Source organism: Lipotes vexillifer, unplaced genomic scaffold, assembly GCF_000442215.2.
Source record: "Lipotes vexillifer unplaced genomic scaffold, Lipotes_vexillifer_v1.1 scaffold241, whole genome shotgun sequence".
Taxonomy (NCBI): Eukaryota; Metazoa; Chordata; class Mammalia; order Artiodactyla; family Lipotidae; genus Lipotes; species Lipotes vexillifer.
Genome location: NW_006784922.1, coordinates 2,814,845 through 2,834,944, shown reverse-complemented (window position 1 = coordinate 2,834,944; position 20,100 = coordinate 2,814,845). Strand labels below are relative to the sequence as shown.

The 20,100-nt window shown below is 37.5% G+C and overlaps 1 protein-coding gene across 2 annotated transcripts in view; it reads left to right on the top strand.

Moving 5' to 3' along the window:
• CDK7 (cyclin dependent kinase 7) overlaps window positions 1-16,998 on the top strand; it is a 41,556-nt gene extending 24,558 nt beyond the window's left edge. Inside the window, exons 8-13 of one of the 2 annotated variants that reach the window (XM_007457082.1) lie at window positions 210-328; window positions 1,952-2,051; window positions 10,055-10,141; window positions 13,702-13,851; window positions 16,132-16,279; window positions 16,689-16,998. In XM_007457082.1, the coding sequence (XP_007457144.1) occupies window positions 210-328; window positions 1,952-2,051; window positions 10,055-10,141; window positions 13,702-13,851; window positions 16,132-16,279; window positions 16,689-16,717 (633 nt within the window). In that variant the 3' untranslated portion in view covers window positions 16,718-16,998. Of the gene's footprint in view, window positions 1-209; window positions 329-1,951; window positions 2,052-10,054; window positions 10,142-13,701; window positions 13,852-16,131; window positions 16,330-16,688 lie in introns of those variants that run through there. The other variant, XM_007457081.1, reaches the window with a different exon arrangement.
• The last annotated feature ends 3,102 nt before the right edge of the window (window positions 16,999-20,100 follow it).

Below are 20,100 nucleotides of genomic sequence, written 5' to 3'. Positions count from 1 at the left end.
TTAAGTACCTTGACCCAATGTCTCACTAAGTAATATGGCCAATCTTATTTTGCTTTGTAGGATTCTATGTCAAAAATAATATTGGTGGTTGTTTAGATTTGGGGTGTTACCCCATTTCTGCTAAGTTTAAATTTAAGCCAACTAAACGTATCATTGTGATATTCTTCTCCACCCTGCTTACTTGTTTGTTTAAAACCTCCATTATATAGGACCTAAAACCAAACAACTTGTTGCTAGATGAAAATGGAGTTCTAAAACTGGCAGATTTTGGCCTGGCCAAATCATTTGGGAGCCCCAATAGAGCTTATACACATCAGGTTGTAACCAGGTAAGGATTCCTTAACTAACTGAAGCCTTATATTGTGTAGGATATACACAAATGATTGTGATTACACAGATGAGCATCATTTGTCTTCTCTGAAATTTTGGCAGAGTTTAGGGATTACTGTTGGTATTTTATTAAAAATATAGCCCTTTTTTATATTGTGTATATCTTACCACAGTGAAAAAAATATACAGCCCTTCTTTCAAACGGAGTTGAATTTAACTCAGTCTTCAGAGATTTACCAAGTTATTTTGGGGACTAATTTATACTTCTTATACAGTTTAGTTAGGTAGGTTGGAACTGTAGTGCCTATTCTTGTACATAAGTATGTGATTTGAGGGGCCTGTGTTTATTTTATTGGTCAGTCTTGGTTCCACATTTTATATCATTCAGTGTGAATGAAAATTCTCTAAACAAAGCAGTGCATTTATATTTGGGTTTTGCATATTAGTTGCTTCCATTTTCTGTTTATACTTTTTATGTATAAAAACTAAAAATCACATTAAATAGACAGGGATGGTAGATTTTATCTTGTCAGGATGACATTTGTTAATTTCTCTGACTCTTTTAAGGATCTGAGAAGTCATCAGATTCTCTATCCTTTTAAATTACTTTGTCACCTTCCTCCAGATCTCACTGTCAGTCACCTGAACCCTGAGTAAAAAGTAAGGGATATAAGTAGTTGTTCATGTAATTTCTGGAAAGATTAAGCCCATCATTCAGGAACACTGGGGGCTCAGGGAAACAGGGACCCACATACATGAGTATTGTGTGCCACTGCTTTTCATCTACCCGTTTCTCATACTTTCTCTTCTTGCAAATCAAATGCTACTAATAGGTCAAATTAACGTGAGGACTGAGAATTAACAATTTAGATAACCTCGACAAGAGCAGTTTTGGTGGAGTGGTGGGATGAACGCCTGACTGAAACGGGTTTAAGAGGATGAGAGAAGAGAAAATGGAGACAGTAAGAACAGACAACCAGAGAATGAGGGGTAACTGTTAGGGGAAATAGGGTCCAAAGAAGTTTTTGTTTTTTGTTTCTTTATATTTTAGTTTATTTTTTAAGGCTAGAAAAAATAATGGTATGTTTGACATTGATGTTAAAAATCTAGTAAGAACAAAAAGTTGATGTAGGAGAAAGAGGAGAGAATTGCAGGAACAATATCCTTGAAAATAGGCAGGAGAGTGGGGTGTCAGTGCCCAAGTTGAGGGATTGACTTTAAAAACAACCACGGATGGTTCATCTGTAGTTATGGATGGGAAGGTGGATTGTGAGAATACAATACAAATGACTGAAGGTGAGTCTGTAGAAAATTTTTTTCATTACTTGCATTATTTCAGTGAAGTAGGAAATAAGGTCATCAGCTGAGAGGAAGGATGGTGTTGAGGGTTCCTGGAGAAAGAAGGTGTTACTCATCTCAAAGTGGGAGAGTGAATGGACTTAGGGTGTGTGTAATTTCCTGGCAGTAATATGGAACTTGTTGGTTTTATAGCCAAATTTTTTTTGAGTTAATATATCCATAAAAGTGCATTTCATCAGTAGATGATGTTTTGCTGAGGAATTTTCTCTAAGAAATACTTTAATTCCATCCTAAAATGACAGTATTTCTTTTTGTTCTTCAGGTGGTATCGGGCCCCTGAGCTACTCTTTGGAGCTAGAATGTATGGTGTTGGTGTGGACATGTGGGCTGTTGGCTGTATATTAGGAGAGTTGCTCCTAAGGGTAAGTCTGGAATTGATGTACACACTTCAGTATTGTTATAGGAATTTGTTTTTATAATTTGTGTAATAATTATCTTCCCAGAGGTAATTCCCAGAGAGGAGTACCATCCTTAAAACAAAAAGCCAACAAACAGGTTAATAAAAAAAAAACCTCTGCAAGTACTTTTTTTTTTTTGGTGGTACGCGGGCCTCTCACTGTCGTGGCCTCTCCCATTGCGGAGCACAGGCTCAGCGGCCATGGCTCACGGGCCCAGCCGCTCCGCGGCATGTGGGATCCTCCCAGACCGGGGCACGAACCGGTGTCCCCTGCATAGGCAGGCGGACTCTCAACCACCGCGCCACCAGGGAAGCCCAAGTACAACTTTTTTATTAATGCTAATGCGAGATGAGATCTCCCACTTAGGACAATAAAGGTTTTATTATAGATCATTCTGTGTTCTGAAATGTAACTATAATAAACTCATTGGGTTGTAATATGGTACTGCCTCTACAGTAACTAAAAGTGTTAGGATAAACTTCTGTACTTCTGGTACTTTTTTGTTTGGCTGTTTAAAAGTACACTTTAAGAGATACTTAATACCAACCACTGCAGATGCAACTCTGCATAACTTTAAATGTTGTGTTGAGAGGAGCATTTTAGTTCTGTTCAAGCAGAGCAGACATGGTGGTCCTATAGCATTTCTCAAACTGAGACCATCTTACAATGAAACATCCTCTCCCTTCCCTCACTGTAGAGAAAGATGCCAACTTGGTAAGTTTTCTTTAGCTATGAAGTTTAGTTTAGCCCTTCTCAATGATGCAGGCAGAGGAATATTGGGAAATCACACTGAGGCTGAGTGTTTTTCCTTCTACATTCCAGATTCCAGCCTCTACTCCCCCTCTCCTGAAGCCATGTGTATTTAAAGAAATGTGAACCCAAAACACAAAAATACAGCTATTTATTTCCTTGAACACAGAAAATATCTTCTGTACCCCAGAGAGAAGATACCTTCTTAAATGTCTTTTTTAGTTTAGTGTGAGTTCTATGCATCATTTTGAGATGCTCATCCTTCTGAATGCTTGTAGAAGAAACCCTCACATTTAGGCTTGAAGATGATATAAGTAATCCCTGTGCTAGTAATGGGTCCTCTGAATCACCTGGTGTGACAACTCTGCTACTCACAAAAACAGAGTTGAGAATCTGTTAACTCTCAAAAGCCCAGTTCATTCATGACCAAGACAGAAACAGAATTCCATAGCCCCTAGTGTTATGACTGATCATTCCATTTAGAAAGTAAGGAGAGAGAGATAGCAGTTAAGAATAGATGGGTTAGAAATTGTGGACCTGGTTGAAGTCATAGTTGGAGTCTTGCTAACCATTGCCATCGTTGTTGGAATTATTATTAAGGTTATGAAGGAGTTGACAGGCAGCCCTATTTGGTGAAGAATTGTACCATTTTGCCATATTTTTTTCCAGCACAAAGAAAAATGTTTCCTATTTTAAACTGTCTCTGTACTCATTTGAAAATATCCATGGAAATGCTGTCCACACAGTTCTAAATCTGTGGTGAGATTCTGCAGTCCAAATAGATAATAGTTGAAAGCCAGGGTAATTCAGAAGATTTGCTAATATAAGCGTTTGACTTCTTTAAAGTGTTTTTTTTCTATATAAATTTTATAGAAGGTTTAACAACTAGAAAACAGGAGCAATAATAAGTAAGCCTATATCCAACCAAAGTAGTCTATATAGTTTAAAACATTTTAGAAGCAAATTGGTCTGCATTCTGACCTCTGAAAAGGAGTTGAGAAATATTTATACTAGTGGAGTATTATGTCACTAAATAACACAAATCTACTTTTTAATTTATGATCTGTTTATGTTCTTTTTTCTTAATCATGTTATGAGACATAGTGATTAATAGAAAATCTAAACTTGGATATTACCTACTGAGCAAATGCCACTATCTGGTCTAGATAGTTTCAAAGATAACCATTTTAGTTTGTAAATAAGTAGTAGTTTGGGGGAGACATTTTATGCTTTATAGGAAGGTCACTGGGCATCCTACTGGCCTGCATTAGAGCATTCCCTAGAGATGATGTGGTGATACAAAAATTTGATCAACCAGCAGCTGCCTGCCATACTCTTACTTAATCCAAATGGTGAGGATCCAGAGCTAATGGCTTGGCCTGTGGTTGATCTTCAGCCCTCTGACATTCCAATACTTCAGTTTGGCTGTATCAGCTCAGAACAGAGCTTCCATCAGTTTTTGCATAGGCTTCTGGATGCACATGGGTGTTAGAGGCTATAGGATATCAGATGTTCAAGAATGTTATTGTTCATGCCTATTGCATAAAAAAACTTGCTGATTTTCTTATATTTGGTTTGTGATCCCTGCCTCTCTGTAAAGACATGAGAAAGAAAAAATAAATTTCTACAATGTCATTGTTCATCAAAAGATGAATCTCAACACAATTTTAAAAGAGAAGTCATGAGTGGAGTCATACTGAAAAGAACCAGAGGGAAGTCCCTCTTGGGTTCCTGTACTGTTGAACTCAGTACTTCTCTTCCTTTTAGGATTAATTGGACTCTTTTCCCTAAAGCTAAAGTTTTCATTCATATGCTTAGTCACAATTGTATTGGTTAAATTCTGGTGTCCTCTAAGAAGCTGTTATAGAACAGGATAAAAGAACAATAAAGGGCTTCCTTGGTGACGCAGTGGTTGAGAATCCGCCTGCCAATGCAGGGGACACGGTTTCGAGCCCTGGTCCGGGAAGACCCTACGTGCTGCAGAGCAGCTAAGCCAGTGCACCACAACTACTGAGCCTGCGCTCTAGAGCCCGCAAACCACAACTACTGAGCCCACACGCCTAGAGCCCATGCTCCACAACAAGAGAAGCTGCCACAATGAGAGGCCCGTGCACCACAAGGAAGAGTAGCCCCTGCTCACCGCAACTAGAGAAAGCCTGCGTGCAGCAACGAAGACCCAATACAGTAAAAAATAAACAAACAAACAAATAAATAAATATAAAAATACTGACTAGGACTTGGGAGGCCAAATCATTTAAAAAAAAAGATTTATTTATTATTTATTTATTTTTGGCTGTGTTGGGTCTTAGTTGTGGCATGCAGGATCTTCATTGAGACATGTGGGATCTCTCATTGTGGCGTGCAGCCTTCTCTCTCGTTGTGGCATGAGGGTTTTCTCTTCTCTAGTTGTAGCGCCCAGGCTTCAGGGCGCGTGGGCTCTGTAATTGTGGCACATGGATTCCGAGTGCACGGACTCTGTAGTTTGCTGCATGCGGGCTCTCTACTTGAGGCATGCAAGCTCAGTAGTTGCGGCACGTGGGCTTAGTTTCCCTGCAGCATGTGGGATCTTAGTTCCCTGACCAGGCATCGAACCAGCGTCCCCTGCATTGTAAGGCAGATTCTTTACCACTGGACCACCAGGGAAGTCCCAGACAGTGGATTTTTTTAGTCAACGTTGCATTGATGCTTAATACAATGAAGACATTTTAAAATAAAGTGATAATTATATCTTAAGGATTTTTAAGATGGCAAGGCAAAAATCTCCCCCCCTCAGAAATTATCTCTAAAAAGAAACAAACATAAATGTTTGAAATTAGGAGGTGCCTATAACACTATGCCAGAGGATATGAAGCCAGAAATGAAGAAGGCTAAACGTCTTCAGAAACGATACCAACTGAAGGCAGATTTTGTTTGGCACACAGAATCCTGGAGTTGCTTAGCAATGAGAGGTACCAGTGATCACTGATGGCAATAATGAGGTGCAGGACTAAAAACAGAAGGGTTGGTTGAAAAACCTGTATATTGAGCACTTAATAAAAAGGTCCCCAACACAACCAGGTTACTTTCCTTCCCCCAGCTATACTTCCCCCTGACTTATTCCTCCACCAGGGAAAGGTTTATTCTCCAAAGAAACTGAAGCAGGAATCTCTAGACATGGGCATCCTTAGACACAGTGAAGGATGAGGGTGAGATGCCAGGGTGAAAACACACAGATTACATGAAAGTCTGCACACTAAACAGTAAAACCTCCAACTTATTTCCCTGTTCAGCTCCCAGAACCCTGGCAGCCAGTGTAAAACTCATTTTAACTCAGGTAAAAGATTAGAGGATCCTTCACTGGAAGAACTGAATGGTCCCAGAGAATAGACCCGTAGGTAACTGGCATTAAGCTACCTGTCCAGTCTTTCTAGATAAAGGCCATGAGTTAACAGGCTCTTTTCATAGAAAGAATGCTTCGAATCAGCTTTTTTAGTACCTTACCTTTAAATATGAATGGTTAGCCAGTGATTACCAGATAGTTATCGAGGATTTTCAGGTATTTAATGACTGCTTCCAACATGTAAAGATCACCACATAATTGGCAAGGATCATCAGGTTTTTGATGAAAGCGTCCAACATGAATGACAGACTGAAACAAACTAAAAAAGAAACTTGGAAAAAATAGAAACTATCAGGTAGCAGAAGAAAATTCATCCTCACCTCCCCACCCGCACCAAATCTTCAGAGAACTGAGAGAATATACTGCATACATAAAACAAGAGCATGATGCTCTTTTGCTAAAGGAACAATCAAAGAATAAAGTATACTTGAAATTTTTCAAAAAGGACAACTAAAAGCAAACAAAAATAGTAGAAAAGTAAGCTAAAGAACTCTTTCATTAAATAGAACCAAAAGATAAAAGAGATGGACTATAGTAGGGAAAAGATAAGAAAATTAGGAGATTGATCCAGGAGTGATCTTAGAGTACAGCAAAGGAGAAGAAAGAAAATCGAGGGTAGGAAATTCATAAGAAAATAGCCCAGCATTGATGGATATGAATAGGTTGTAAGTGCCATAAAGATTCTGCACAATGAATAAAAGAAGACCCATGCCCAGACACGTTGTGAAATTTCAGAATACCAGGGGATTCTTAAGAAAAAGCCTTTATTTCCACAGAAAAAACATGAAAAGCTTACACAGAAACCAAAATAAAGGATTAGGGAAAAGATGGCATCAGACTTCTCAAAAGCAACATTGAAGACAACAGAACACATTGTGAGGGATCCAAAGTCCACACATTAGGCAGCTCATTTTAATTTAAATTTCTTACATCAGACAAAAACAGTCATCCTTAAAATCTGGTTAAATTGCAAGCTTGCTCACAGAACTAAGGCTATGATGATGAGTGTCCCTGTCTTCAGATCCCTATACAGTACAATTTACGTTGGTGGTTTGCAAAGTAGCAGAAAATCCTTTGAGGTATAAGAAGAAAATGTGAGCATGTCTAAAAAGATTTATGGGGACTTCCCTGGTGGTCCAGTGGTTAAGAATCCTCTTTCCAGTGCAGGGGACGTGGGTTCAATCCCTGGTCAGAGGAACTAAGATCCCACATGCTGCGGGGCAACTAAGCCCACATGCCGCAACTACAGAGCCCATGTGCTGCAACTAAGACCCGACAGCCAAAAATAAATATTATTTATTTATTTATTTTTATAAATTTATTTATTTATTTTTGGCCGTGTTGGGTCTTCGTTTCTGTGCGAGGGCTTTCTCTAGTTGCGCGAGCGGGGGCCACTTTTCATCGCGGTGCCGGGCCTCTCACTGTTGCGGCTTTCTCTTGTTGCGGAGCACAGGCTCAGTAGCTGTGGCGCACGGGCTTAGTTGCTCCGTGGCATGTGGGATCTTCCCAGACCAGGGCTCAAACCCATGTCCCCTGCGTTGGCAGGCAGATTCTCAACCACTGTGCCACCAGGGAAGCCCTAAATATTTTTTTTTAAAGATTTATGAAATGTTATTTAATATCCCTCCTAGTTTCTATTTTATTCACATTTAATATACATGACAGCACGCTATTATAAATACATAATTTAAATAGGAGTTATGTTAAGTCTGGCTCCAATCAGAATATAGAAACCACACATTAATTTGAAAAGGGAAGTTTAATATAAAGAATTACTAACTGTGACAAGAGGTTGTAGTAATGAGGGATTGACTAAAAAGTAAAGAGAACTCTAAAGAATACAGGAATAGCAGATATAAGGAGCAGTCACCTTTATACCTAGGGGTAACCCTAGGACTAAGGACAGAGCACCCAATGAGAGGACACCCAGGGCTGAGATCTAGACCTCTTGAAGAGGGCACAGTGTGGCTCACTGGGTGGCAGAGAAGCTGCTATAGAGCTGTGCTGAACTTGCTGGAAATCTGTCCTCTTGGATGCTGAGGAAAGCTGTTCAGGGTATTTAAGGTGCTGAGGAAAGCATTTCTCTAGAGGCACTGCTACAAAACCATCTGCAGGGCATTCTAGAGGGAAGCTGCTGGCCTCCGTGCACTGTTGGAGCTGAACACTGGAGAAACTGGCCACACTGCAGGAACCTGGTACCGATTCTAGAAGCTGAGAGTGGTGCAGGAGCCTGCCAGGCAAGCTGACTGGAACCAGGAAGCAAAACTTTTCTTCCTGTGATGTCTCTCCAGCATTCTCTACTGACAAACCTTCACTTGGCAAAGGAAAAATATTTAAAGGGCCCAGATCCATTTTTATGGAGAGTCAAGAAGGGTGAATTTGGAGTATATTGATAACTGGCAGAGGTGTTTTTGTTATGTTTTGTTGCTGGTAGAGGTCCACAGTAATAAAAATGTTGGAGACTTGGTACTTAATTTCATGTCTTCCCAGTGATTCTATAAACTTTTTCATTGCCTTTAACAGTGCTAAAGGCCTCTTAACTCACAGACTAGAGAAAATTCCTTTTTTTTTTCTTTCCTGTATACTTAAATGTCTGAGAATGAATTGGAAAATAATGTCTTTGTGTAGCAAAGATTTTGATCATTTCTTATCAGCTTACTGACTTTTAACTTATTATTTTTTTTACATCTTTATTAGAGTATAATTGCTTTACAATGCTGTGTTAGTTTCTGCTTTATAACAAAGTGAATCAGTTATACACATACATATGTTCCCATATCTCTTCCCTCTTGCGTCTCCCTCCCTCCCACCCTCCCTATCCCACCCCTCCAGGTGGTCACAAAGCACTGAGCTGATCTCCCTGTGCTATGCAGCTGCTTCCCACTAGCTATCTACCTTACATTTGGTAGTGTATATATGTCCATGCCTCTCTCTCGCTTTGTCACAGCTTCTCCTTCCCCCTCCCCATATCCTCAAGTCCATTCTCTAGTAGGTCTGTGTCTTTATTCCTGTCTTACCCCTAGGTTTTTCATGACATTTTTTTTCTTAAATTCCATATATATGTGTTAGCATACGGTCTTTGTCTTTCTCTTTCTGACTTACTTCACTCTGTATAACAGACTATAGCTCTATCCACCTCATTACAAATAGCTCAATTTCGTTTCTTTTTATGGCTGAGTAATATTCCATTGTATATATGTAACTTATAATTATTTATCCTCTTAAAGTTGGCCAGTATACCTCTTCAAAGAAAGAATTTGCCAAGAGATTGTTTAAATAATATTGGAATAGAGATGTGTTCTCTTGCCTCCCAGCCTTTGCACCTGCCCTTTTGCTAGGATAGTTTTCTTCTTCCATCTTAGACTTTTCTTTCGGCAACTCTCATCTTCATCTGTCAACTTCCATGGCCACTTTTGTAGGAAGCCTTCCCTCACCTGTCCAGAGTGGGTTAGGTGCTGTTCCCGTATGGGCTAGGATCCTATCCTGTGCTCTCACTGAACACATCATCTTGTAAATACCACTTTACTGGTATCATCGTTGTTCACCATGTCCACCCCAGGGGAGAGCAGGGACTGTCTTGTTCCCTTGTTTAAATGCCTAGGGCTTAGCACAGTGCCTCTTACATAGTAAGTGTTTATTAAAGATGAGAGGCGTGAATAAAATGGACAGTGTGGTTCTCTTTACTTGGATAGCAATGGCAGGATCTAATGCCGTATCCAGTATGCCTCACACTAAATTTTTGTTATAGTTTAGTGTTTCTTATTAAATTAAATTTATAGTATTTGTGTAACAGCTATCAAAAACTATCTTGAAGTGGCTGCCTCTCACTTTCTTTCAGGTTCCTTTTTTGCCAGGAGATTCAGACCTTGATCAACTAACAAGAATATTTGAAACTTTGGGCACACCAACTGAAGAACAGTGGCCTGTAAGCCTTCATACATGTTCTTTGAAATTTAGTTAGAATTCTGTATAGTGTATAACGTGAATATTACTTAAAGAAATGTACTAATTGTCTTAATTTATTAATAATATATACTCACTGCAAAAGTTATACTAAGTAAAAGTTAAAATTGTGATATACCATCCAGCCTTCTATATACTTATAGCCCTCCCCCATCCCAGTAATTCCCATTATTTAATTTTATGGATGTTCCATGTTAGTTTATCAATATCTTGATGGATTTGGGTGTATTTATTGAATTTTCACTAACACAATCAAGATTTTTTAGTATTATAATTTTGTTGTTGTTGTTGGCCACGCTGCATGGCTTGTGGGATCTCAATTCCCCAACCAGGGATTGAACCTGGGCCACAGCAGTGAAAGCCCAGAATTCTAACCACTAGGACAGCAGGGAACTCCCTGTTATTTATTTTTAAACCATTACATGTCTATAAAAAAGAAATACTAAATCTGTGATAAAATTTAAAACAATATAAATTGCTAAATTTTATATATTACAGTTCAGTGAAATTCTCACTTGTTCATTCTTTTTTCTTTCTTATTTATGTATGTATGTATGTATGGCTGCATTGGGTCTTCATTGCTGTGCGCGGGCTTTCTCTAGTTGTGGCGAGTGGGGGCTACTCTTCGTTGTGGTGCGCGGGCTTCTCATTGCGGTGGCTTCTCTTGTGGAGCACGGGCTCTAGGCATGCGGGCTCAGTAGTTGTGGCTCGCAGGCTTAGTTGCTCTGCGGTATGTGAGATCTTCCTGGACCAGGGATTGAACCCATGTCCCCTGCATTGGCAGGCGGATTCTTAACCACTGTGCCACCAGGGAAGTCCCATTTGTTCATTCTTAAATTATAATTGAAGGGGCTTCCCTGGTGGCGCAGTGGTGAGAGTCCGCCTGCCGATGCGGGAGACACGGGTTCGTGCCCCGGTCCGGGAAGATCCCACATGCCGCGGAGCGGCTGGGCCCGTGAGCCATGGCTGCTGAGTCTGCGCATCCAGAGCCTGTGCTCCGCAACGGGAGAGGCTACAACAGTGAGAGGCCCGGGGACCCCAAAAAAAAAAAAAAAAAAAAAAAAAAATGAAGACCTTTTTATTTTCCTTTCTATTATAGCCTTATCTTCTGGGGAAAAAATAAATATTAGAAAAGAGAAATTTTGATCAGCCTCTTTATCTTCTGGTTAAAACTATAATGAAATTATCTGAAACAAATTAAGGAGTTTCTTTTGTGCTGTTACTTCCTCAACTTCCTAATTGAAAGTTGGCTGTACTAATTGTGAAATATGCTCTTATAGCTTTCATTTATTGAACACTAACTGTATTCCATTAGTGGTAGGGTTTCATAAATTATATTTAATTCTCCCAACAATCCTATTAAGGTAGGTACTGTTATTCCCATTTTACAGATGAGACAACTGAGGTTTAGTGAGGTTAAGTAACTTGCCTGAAGCTACCCAGAGTCAGAGCTAGGACTGCAGTCTGGGTCTTAGTGACTCCAGAGCCATGTTCATAATATTTATTCTGTACTATTTGACATGTTTTTCTAAATAGTAGTTGCTTACTGATGTTTTCCGTGGATTTTTAAAAAATTCTTATTTTGATTTACGTGCGGAAGGAAATACAGAGATATCCCTTGCACCCTTTACCGAGCTTCCCACAGTGGTAACATCTTGCAAAGTTAGGATAAAAATCACAACCAGCATGCTGACATTGATACAGTTAATATACAGGACATCACCACAAAGAGCCCTTTTACAGTCATACCCACTTTCATTCCACTCCTACTCCTTCCTTAACCTCTGGCAATCACTAATATGTTCTCCATTTTTATAACTTTGTCATTTCAGGAATGTTATAAATGGAGTCATATAATATGTAAGCTTTAGGGATTGATTTTTTTTTCACATTCAACATAATTCTCTGGTGATTTATCCAGATTGTTGTATCAATAATTCGTTCCTTTTTATTGATGAGTGGTATGAATGTACCACAGTTTGTCTTAACTGTTCACTCGTTGAAGCACATCTGCATTGTTTCCAGTTAGGGGCTATTACAAATAAAACTATTATAAACATGCATGTACAAGGGAGTTCCCTGGCAGTCCAGTGGTTAGAACTCTGCACTCTCACTGCCAAGGGCCCAGGTTCCATCCCTGGTCGGGGAACTAACATCCCACAAGCTGCACGGCCAAAAAAATTCACATACAGGCTTTTGTGTAAGCATAAGCATTTACTTCTATGGGACAGATGACCAGGAATGCAGTTGTTGAGTCATGGGTTGCATATTTAGCTTAAGAAACTGCAAACTGCTTTCCAAAGGGGCTGTACCATTTTTTATTTTATCACCAGCAATATATGAGTAATCCATTTCCTCTGCATCCTCTCTAGCATTTGGTGTTGTCACTTTTTTACTTTAAACATTCTGAGGGATTTTCTCTTCCCTAATGACTAATGAATGGTGTTGAATATCTTTTCATGTACTTATTTGTCATCTGTATAGCTTTAATGAAATGTCTCGTCTTTTCCTTGTTTTTTGATTGGATTGTTTGTACTTTGGCTGAGTATTGAGCACTTTATATATTTGAGATACTCGTCCTTTGATTGTATATGTGGTTTGCAAATTTTCTCTTACACTGTAGTTTGTCTTTTCATCCTCTTCACAGTCTTTCCAGAGTAAAAGTTTTTAATTTTGATCAAGTGTTTTTATCAGTTTTTCTTTTTATGAATAATGCTTTTGATGTCAAGTCAAAGAACTCTTGTCCTAACAAAAAGATATTCCTGATGATTTTCTTTTTCTTGTAAGTTTCATAGTTTTACATTTAACATTTAAGTCTGTGATCCTTTTTGAGTTAATTTTTATATGAGGTATGAGATTAAAAATGTCTTTGGAGGGGACATTTCCCTCTGCCAATACCACAGTCTTAATTAAGTAGCTATATATTAAGTCTTGATATCAGGTAGACTGATTCCTCCCACTTCTATTCTTTTTCAAAGTTGTTTTTAGCTATTTTAGTTCTTTTTCCTTTCCATATAAATTTTAGAATAACCTGTCTATATCTATAATAATTTTGCCAGAATTTTGGCAAGAATTGTATTAAACCCGTATACCAATTTGAGAATACACATCCTTATGGTGTTGAATCTTCCAATACACGAACATGATAGGTCTCCCCATTTATTTAGAGCTTTGATTTATTTCATCAGTGTTGTATAGCTTTCAGTATATGAGTCCTGCACATGTTTTGTTAGATTTTCACCAGAGCATTCCATCATTCTTTTTGAGTGATTCTAAATGGCATTGTTTTTCGTTTCAGTGTCCACATGTTCTTTGCTAGTATGGAGAACTACTGTTGATTTCTTTATGTTTACCTTCCTGTAACCTTGTCTGCTCACTAGTTGTAGGAGTTTTTTAATAGATTTCTTGAGGTTTTCTACATAGATCATCATATCATCCGTATCACAGTTCTGTTTATTCATTTGAGATCTGCATGCCTTTCAATCCTTTACTTAAGTTTGAATTATAAAAATATTTTTACAGGACATGTGTAGTCTTCCAGATTTCGTGACATTTAAGAGTTTCCCTGGAATCCCGTTACAGCATATCTTCATTGCAGCAGGAGATGACTTGCTAGATCTTATACAAGGCTTATTCTTATTTAATCCGTGTACTCGAATTACAGCCACACAGGTATTTTAGCATATCTTTAGAATTCCTTAAGATTTTCTAACATTCTTTAAATACCGAAAAGATGTGTTTCTGTTTTGTTTTGTTTTGTTTTGTTGTAAGGAGTAACAAATTTTATTTTTTCCCTAAGCTACAAGCACTATTCAGACTGGTATTAAAGTATATGATGCACACAAGTAAAGGAGAGTTTATTCTTGCTTAAAAACATATAAATACATTTCTATTTCATAAATAATTTGCTTTCAAATAGTTCACTAGAGAGGAAAAAGAGCTTTTTGTATTTGTTAAGGCATTGGTATATTTCAATTAAACTCTTATTGTAGGGGCTTCCCTGGTGGCACAGTGGTTGAGAGTCCGCCTGCCGATGCAGGGGACACGGGTTCGTGCCCCGGTCCAGGAGGATCCCACATGCGCGGAGCGGCTGGGCCCGTGAGCCATGGCCGCTGAGCCTGCGCGTCCGGAGCCTGTGCTCCGCAACGGGAGAGGCCCGCGTATCGCAAAAAAAAAAAAAAAAAACTCTTATGTATTAACTAAAATTTTGTGCTAAAATCAGTGCCAAAAATGTTTTGTTTTTTCCCCATAAAATGCAGTTCAAATATGCATTCTGGTCATTGTCACAGTCAGAAAGTGATAATAGGGAGAAAATGGTAGAGTCTGATACAACTGTTTACTTACAAGAGATTGAAAGGTATTCTAAACAGAAAAACACTGAAACTGAGTTATTTAAAGGAAATAAGAATCAAACTCAAGAAAAATGTGGAAGACCAAGAATAGCTGCCTCTTATAAAAGAAGAGAGAAATGTTATCCAATACAAAAATATAAGACCTATAGATTTGAAAAGGTTTTTTTTCTTTGTTTTAAAAACAAGCACACAAAACTGGGGCAGGGACAGGCAGTGCAAAAATGCAACACGGTACAATGATTTGCCTTCATAAAGGAAGAGACCAGTTGAAATGTCACAAATCTTCATATCTCACAAAACATATTAATGTACAATATATGAGGGATACAAAGTGGATTTTTTTTCACTTAAGTTTATTACAGACTACCAAATCATTGTTTAGTGCATTTACTTGTACAAGCCTTTTCTTTGTAGCAGTACATGCCACATTAATACATATATACTAGATATTTTACCATTGGAATTACTCTTCTAATTTCAAACAAGTAACTCATTTTTACCTTTTCACTCATGCATATATGCATATTATCTCCATCATAAGAAACTTGAGACCAGGTCAGATTATCTAGAAAGTTGTTTTCATTAATAGTAGAACTCAAAATATATAGAAAGATACTAGTTGTGATGACTTACTTGGGTTGTATTTTGATGGAATGAATTTTTTTAATGGGTTTTGGCTTGTAGGTATCTAAAAGTTGGAATGAGATACTCTTCTTAGATCTCTATGTAGCTCAAAATAAGTTTAATTTACTTATGGAACTGCTATGATTTGGAAGTAATATTTTATAAATGCAACTCTTCTGAAGTAAGAAATCTCTAAATTATTACTGCATATAATATTACGTTGGCAAGTAGGGGGAGGTATGCTTGACAAATTTATATGACTTCTTTTTGTTCATAAAAGAATTATCCAAAAGGAAATACCTTAAATTATTGTGGCTATTGAACAGTACTATGATGCGGATAAAGTATGAACTTGACAACTTTGTCATCTAGAATAAAACTGGTTTTATTGGAATTTTGGAACTAAGTAAAAATATCATATTATAGAGCATTGGACTGGTAGTAAATAGAAGTAACCTTGGGCAAGTCCTTCCAAGTAAAATTTCTATTAATTTGTAGTGGATTGTTGGATTTTAATCCATTGTTTCCAACCTATCACATCTTTTTAAAAGCTTTATTTTAAGAATTTATGTGATTTGGAATTTGAATACATATAGATGTGACAGATAAACTTGGAAGTTCTTTTTAAACAAGTCTCTTTCTGTGTTTTGAACTACAGAGCCTATAATGTGTAGGGAGATGAATTTTACAATATCTTACTGTGGATATTTTGTACTTAATATAGGCTATTGTGGAAAAATTTGAAGGTAGTGTCTTTTTCTTATAGTAATGGAATTATCAGTCAATCTTAGGCTGCTAGATGTTTATTTGTAGTAATCTGCATGTCGAAATACTTGAAATTAAGGTTGCTTGGGGAGGGGGTGTATTCACATAGTATTTTTAATGCTCCTTACAATTTTGGCGGTTAGCTTTTCTTAAACACAGTTCATATATTCACTTAAAACCTTACTTTCTCTGGTATCTTTTCTTCTGAAAGGCATTAAAAACTAAGTATTTCAGTAATCGGCCAGGGCCAACACCTGGATGTCAGCTGCCAAGACCAAACTGTCCAGTGGACGCTTTAAAGGAGCAGTCCAATCCAGCCATGGCAACAAAACGGAAGAGAACAGAGGCCTTGGAACAAGGTAAAATTCTCATCACAAGAAATGAAATGAATTCAGAAAACTCCAGATAGCTAATATATAGCTAGTGACTGAAGGGCAGCTAAGAAATGTAGACTGTGACCTGTTTACTTGTATAAATTTAAATTGGATAAAGTTGAGTGTGGTGTTTTAGCTATGTTTACTTCCACTGAGAATACTTACATCATGCTTTTTAAAAGGACATGGGCACTTTTGAGTATACCTCAGAGTTACAAGTACTGTCCATGTGCATCCTGCTCTTTTCATAAATTCCTTCTGGTACACTGTATGCTTAATGTTTAACTAGTGTTATTGGAAAATCAAAGCGAGTAAAAATAGAGGTAGTTGGAATGCAATGACTGGTTACAATTGCTATAAGATTAAATGTAAACAACCTCATTTTTCCCCCCAGGAGGATTACCCAAGAAGCTAATTTTTTAGTTACAGAGAACACTGGACAATATTGTACTACTGAAGGAGATAGTGAAAAAGGCAAAATAGTAAACATTAATTAAATGCTTTAAAAGAAATCTGTAAATATTCTATTCATGTAAAATATGTAAAACTGGGTTATTTTATTAAATGTATTTTAAAACAAACTTAATTCTGATTTTTCTGATTAGAGTGCAACAGTAAGATAAGTTTAATTCTCTGAAATGTAGAGTTGAAAATGCATTAAGGAATTCTTAATAAAAATAACTATCAGTTATTTTAATGATCTGGCCCATATAGCATTACAGATTTGTAGTAAAGGGGGTATTATTTTAAAATAGAAAGATAGTAGTAATATACCAAATACCTGCTACCCTGACTTAACGTATGTTAATATACTAAATAGGAAAAAAAAAAATAACGTTACAGATAAAGTTGAGCTCCCTTTAACCCTTTAATACATCATTCCATTTTATTTTTTCCTTTTTACCCTCCCCAAAAGAGAATGACTCTCAGGAAATGAGTGTGTGCTTCCGTGATTTTATACTGCTATTTTATAAGAATGCATGTAGTAGTATACAGTACTGTTTTGGGTCTCACAATTTGAGTGGTAGACAGTACATCTCATACAGCATTTTTATTCTTACTCAAAACTTTAAAACTTACTTCCCAGTCCTGTAGGTCAGTTACCTCTCATGGCTCAACTGTGTTTTTTTTTGCATAGGCCAATATCAAGGTGTCAGTTGGACTCTGGGCTCTTCTCTGAAGCTCTAGGGAAGAATCTGCTTCCGAGTTCATACAGTTCATGCCATTTTAATGCTCACGCCTCCTTATCCTTGCTGCTTGTCAGCCAGGGGCCTCTCTTAGCTTCTTAAGGCAGTCCACTTGCCTTGTTGCATGTCCCTCTCCATCTGCAAACCGGCAACAGTGTCACATCTGTCTGGCTTCCTCATCGCTGCCAAGAGAGAAAATTCTGCCTTTTTTTTTTTAAGGACTCACCTGATAAATGATGTCAGCTCACTAAGGGCTTAATTATACATCTTAAAAATCCCTTCATAGCAGTTACTAGATGAGTGCTTGAATAACCAGGACAGGAATCATGAGAGGGCCATCTTGAGAATTCTGTCACATGGACATTTAGGTTATTTAAAAAGGATTGTTTATATGCACATGCAAGCGTTTCTCTAATGTACATACTTAGAATTGTAATCGTGAGGTCATAGTGCGTATTTTCAATTTAGTGTTGATATTGCCATATTTCTCCAAAGTAGTTTTATCAGTTTACACCCAGTAGCTGTTCAGTAGTTCTTAAAAATGAAGAAGCCCCTTACCTTACACTGTATACAGAAACTAACTCAAAATATATCAAAGACCTGAACACCAGGCCTAAAGCTATAAAAATTCTTTGAAAATAACATAGAGGGAAAGCTTCATGACATCAGATTTGGCAGGGACTTCCTGGATATGACCCCAAAACACAGGCAACAAAAGTAAAAAATAGATCATTTGGACTATATCAAAATTAAAAGCTTGTGTGCCTCAAAGGAATGTAATCAATAGAATGGAAAGGCAACCTATGGAATGAGAGAAAATATTTGCAAATCATGTATCCGATAAGGGGTTCATATCCAGAATCTGTGAAGAATATATGTTGTTGTTATAGTTCAACAACAAAATCCAAATAAAAAATGGGCAAAGGACTTGAAATAGACATTTCACCAAAGATGACATAGTAATGGCCAAAAAAACCCATGAAAAGATGCCCAACATCACTAATCATTAGGGAAATGCAAGTCAAAACCACAGTGAGATTATCACCTTATACCTATTAGGATGGCTACTACCAAAAAAACTCAGAAAATAACAAGTGTCAGTGAGCATGTGGAGAAATTGGGACCCTTGTAAACTATTGGTGGGAATGTATAAAAACAGTGCCAGCAGCTGTGGGAAACTGTAGTGTTTCCTCAAAAAATTTAAAATGGAATTACCATATGATCCAGCAGCTTCACTTCTGAGTATATACGCAAAAAAATTGAATGCAGTATCCCAAATGAATGCATTCGTTAACCTTTATGTAAGAATCTATTTCACTTCATCATCTCTAGCATTCATACTGTTTGGGGTCTTTGCTAATTTGATACCTCTTTCTAATTTACTTTTCTTTGATTTCTACTGTGTTGCTAATCCCTCCTCTGTGAACTGTTGGTTCATTTTTTTTTTTTAAATACAATTTTTAAAGGTATTTTCCATTTAGTTATTACAAGATATCAGCTGTATTCCCCGTGTTGTACGATACATCTTTGAGCCTATCTCACACCCTATAGTTTGTACCCCCATTCCCCACCCCTATATGAACCCTCCCCCTGCAACCACTAGTTTGTTCTCTGTATTTGTGAGGCTGCTGCTTTGTTGTTAAATTCACTAGTTTGTTGTATTTTTTTAGGTTCTCATATAAGTGATATCATGCAGTATTTGTCTCTGATTTATTTCACTTAGCATAATGCCCTCCAAGTCCACCCGTGTTGCTGCAAATGGCAAAATTTCGTTCTTTTTTATGACTGAGTAGTATTCCACTGTATGTATAGATACAACATCTTCTTTATCCATCATCTGTTTATGGACACTTAGGTTGCTTGCATACCTTGGCAATTGTGAATAATGCTGCTGTGAACATTGAGGTGCATGTATCTTTGTGAATCAATGATTTTGGTTCTTTTTGGATATATACCCAGGAGTGAAATTGTTGGATCATGTGGTAGTTCTATTTTTAGTTTTCTGAGAAACCTTCATACTGTTTCCACAGTGGCTGCACCAGTTTACATTCCCACCAACAGTGTGTAAGGTTTCCCTTTTCTCCACATCCTCGCTAACATTTATTTGTGTTTTTGATGATAACCATTCTGACAGGTGTGAGGTGATGTCTCATTGTGGTTTTGATTGGCATTTCCCTGATGATTAGCAATGTTGAGCATCTTTACATGTGCCTGTTAGCCATCTGCATTTCCTCTTTGGAAAAATCTTTTCAAGACTTCTGCCCATTTTTTAATTGGGTTGTTTGTTCTTTTGATGTTGAGTTGCATGAGCTGTTTATGTATGTTGGACATTAATCTTTTATCATATCATTTGCAAATATTTTCTCCTGTTCAGTAGGTTGTCTTTTCATTTTGTTGGTTTCCTTTGCTATGCAAAAGCTTTTAAGTTTAATTAGGTCCCATTTGTTTATTTTTGCTTTTGTTCCCTTTACTTTAGGAGACTGATTCAGCTTCTTTGTCCATTTATCAATTGGAATATAAACTTTATCAATTTATTTGAGTTTGTTTCATATACACACACACATACTTCTTTCTAGTTTTTGTGATTTTTTTTTTTTTACACTTCCCACTTTGGTATTA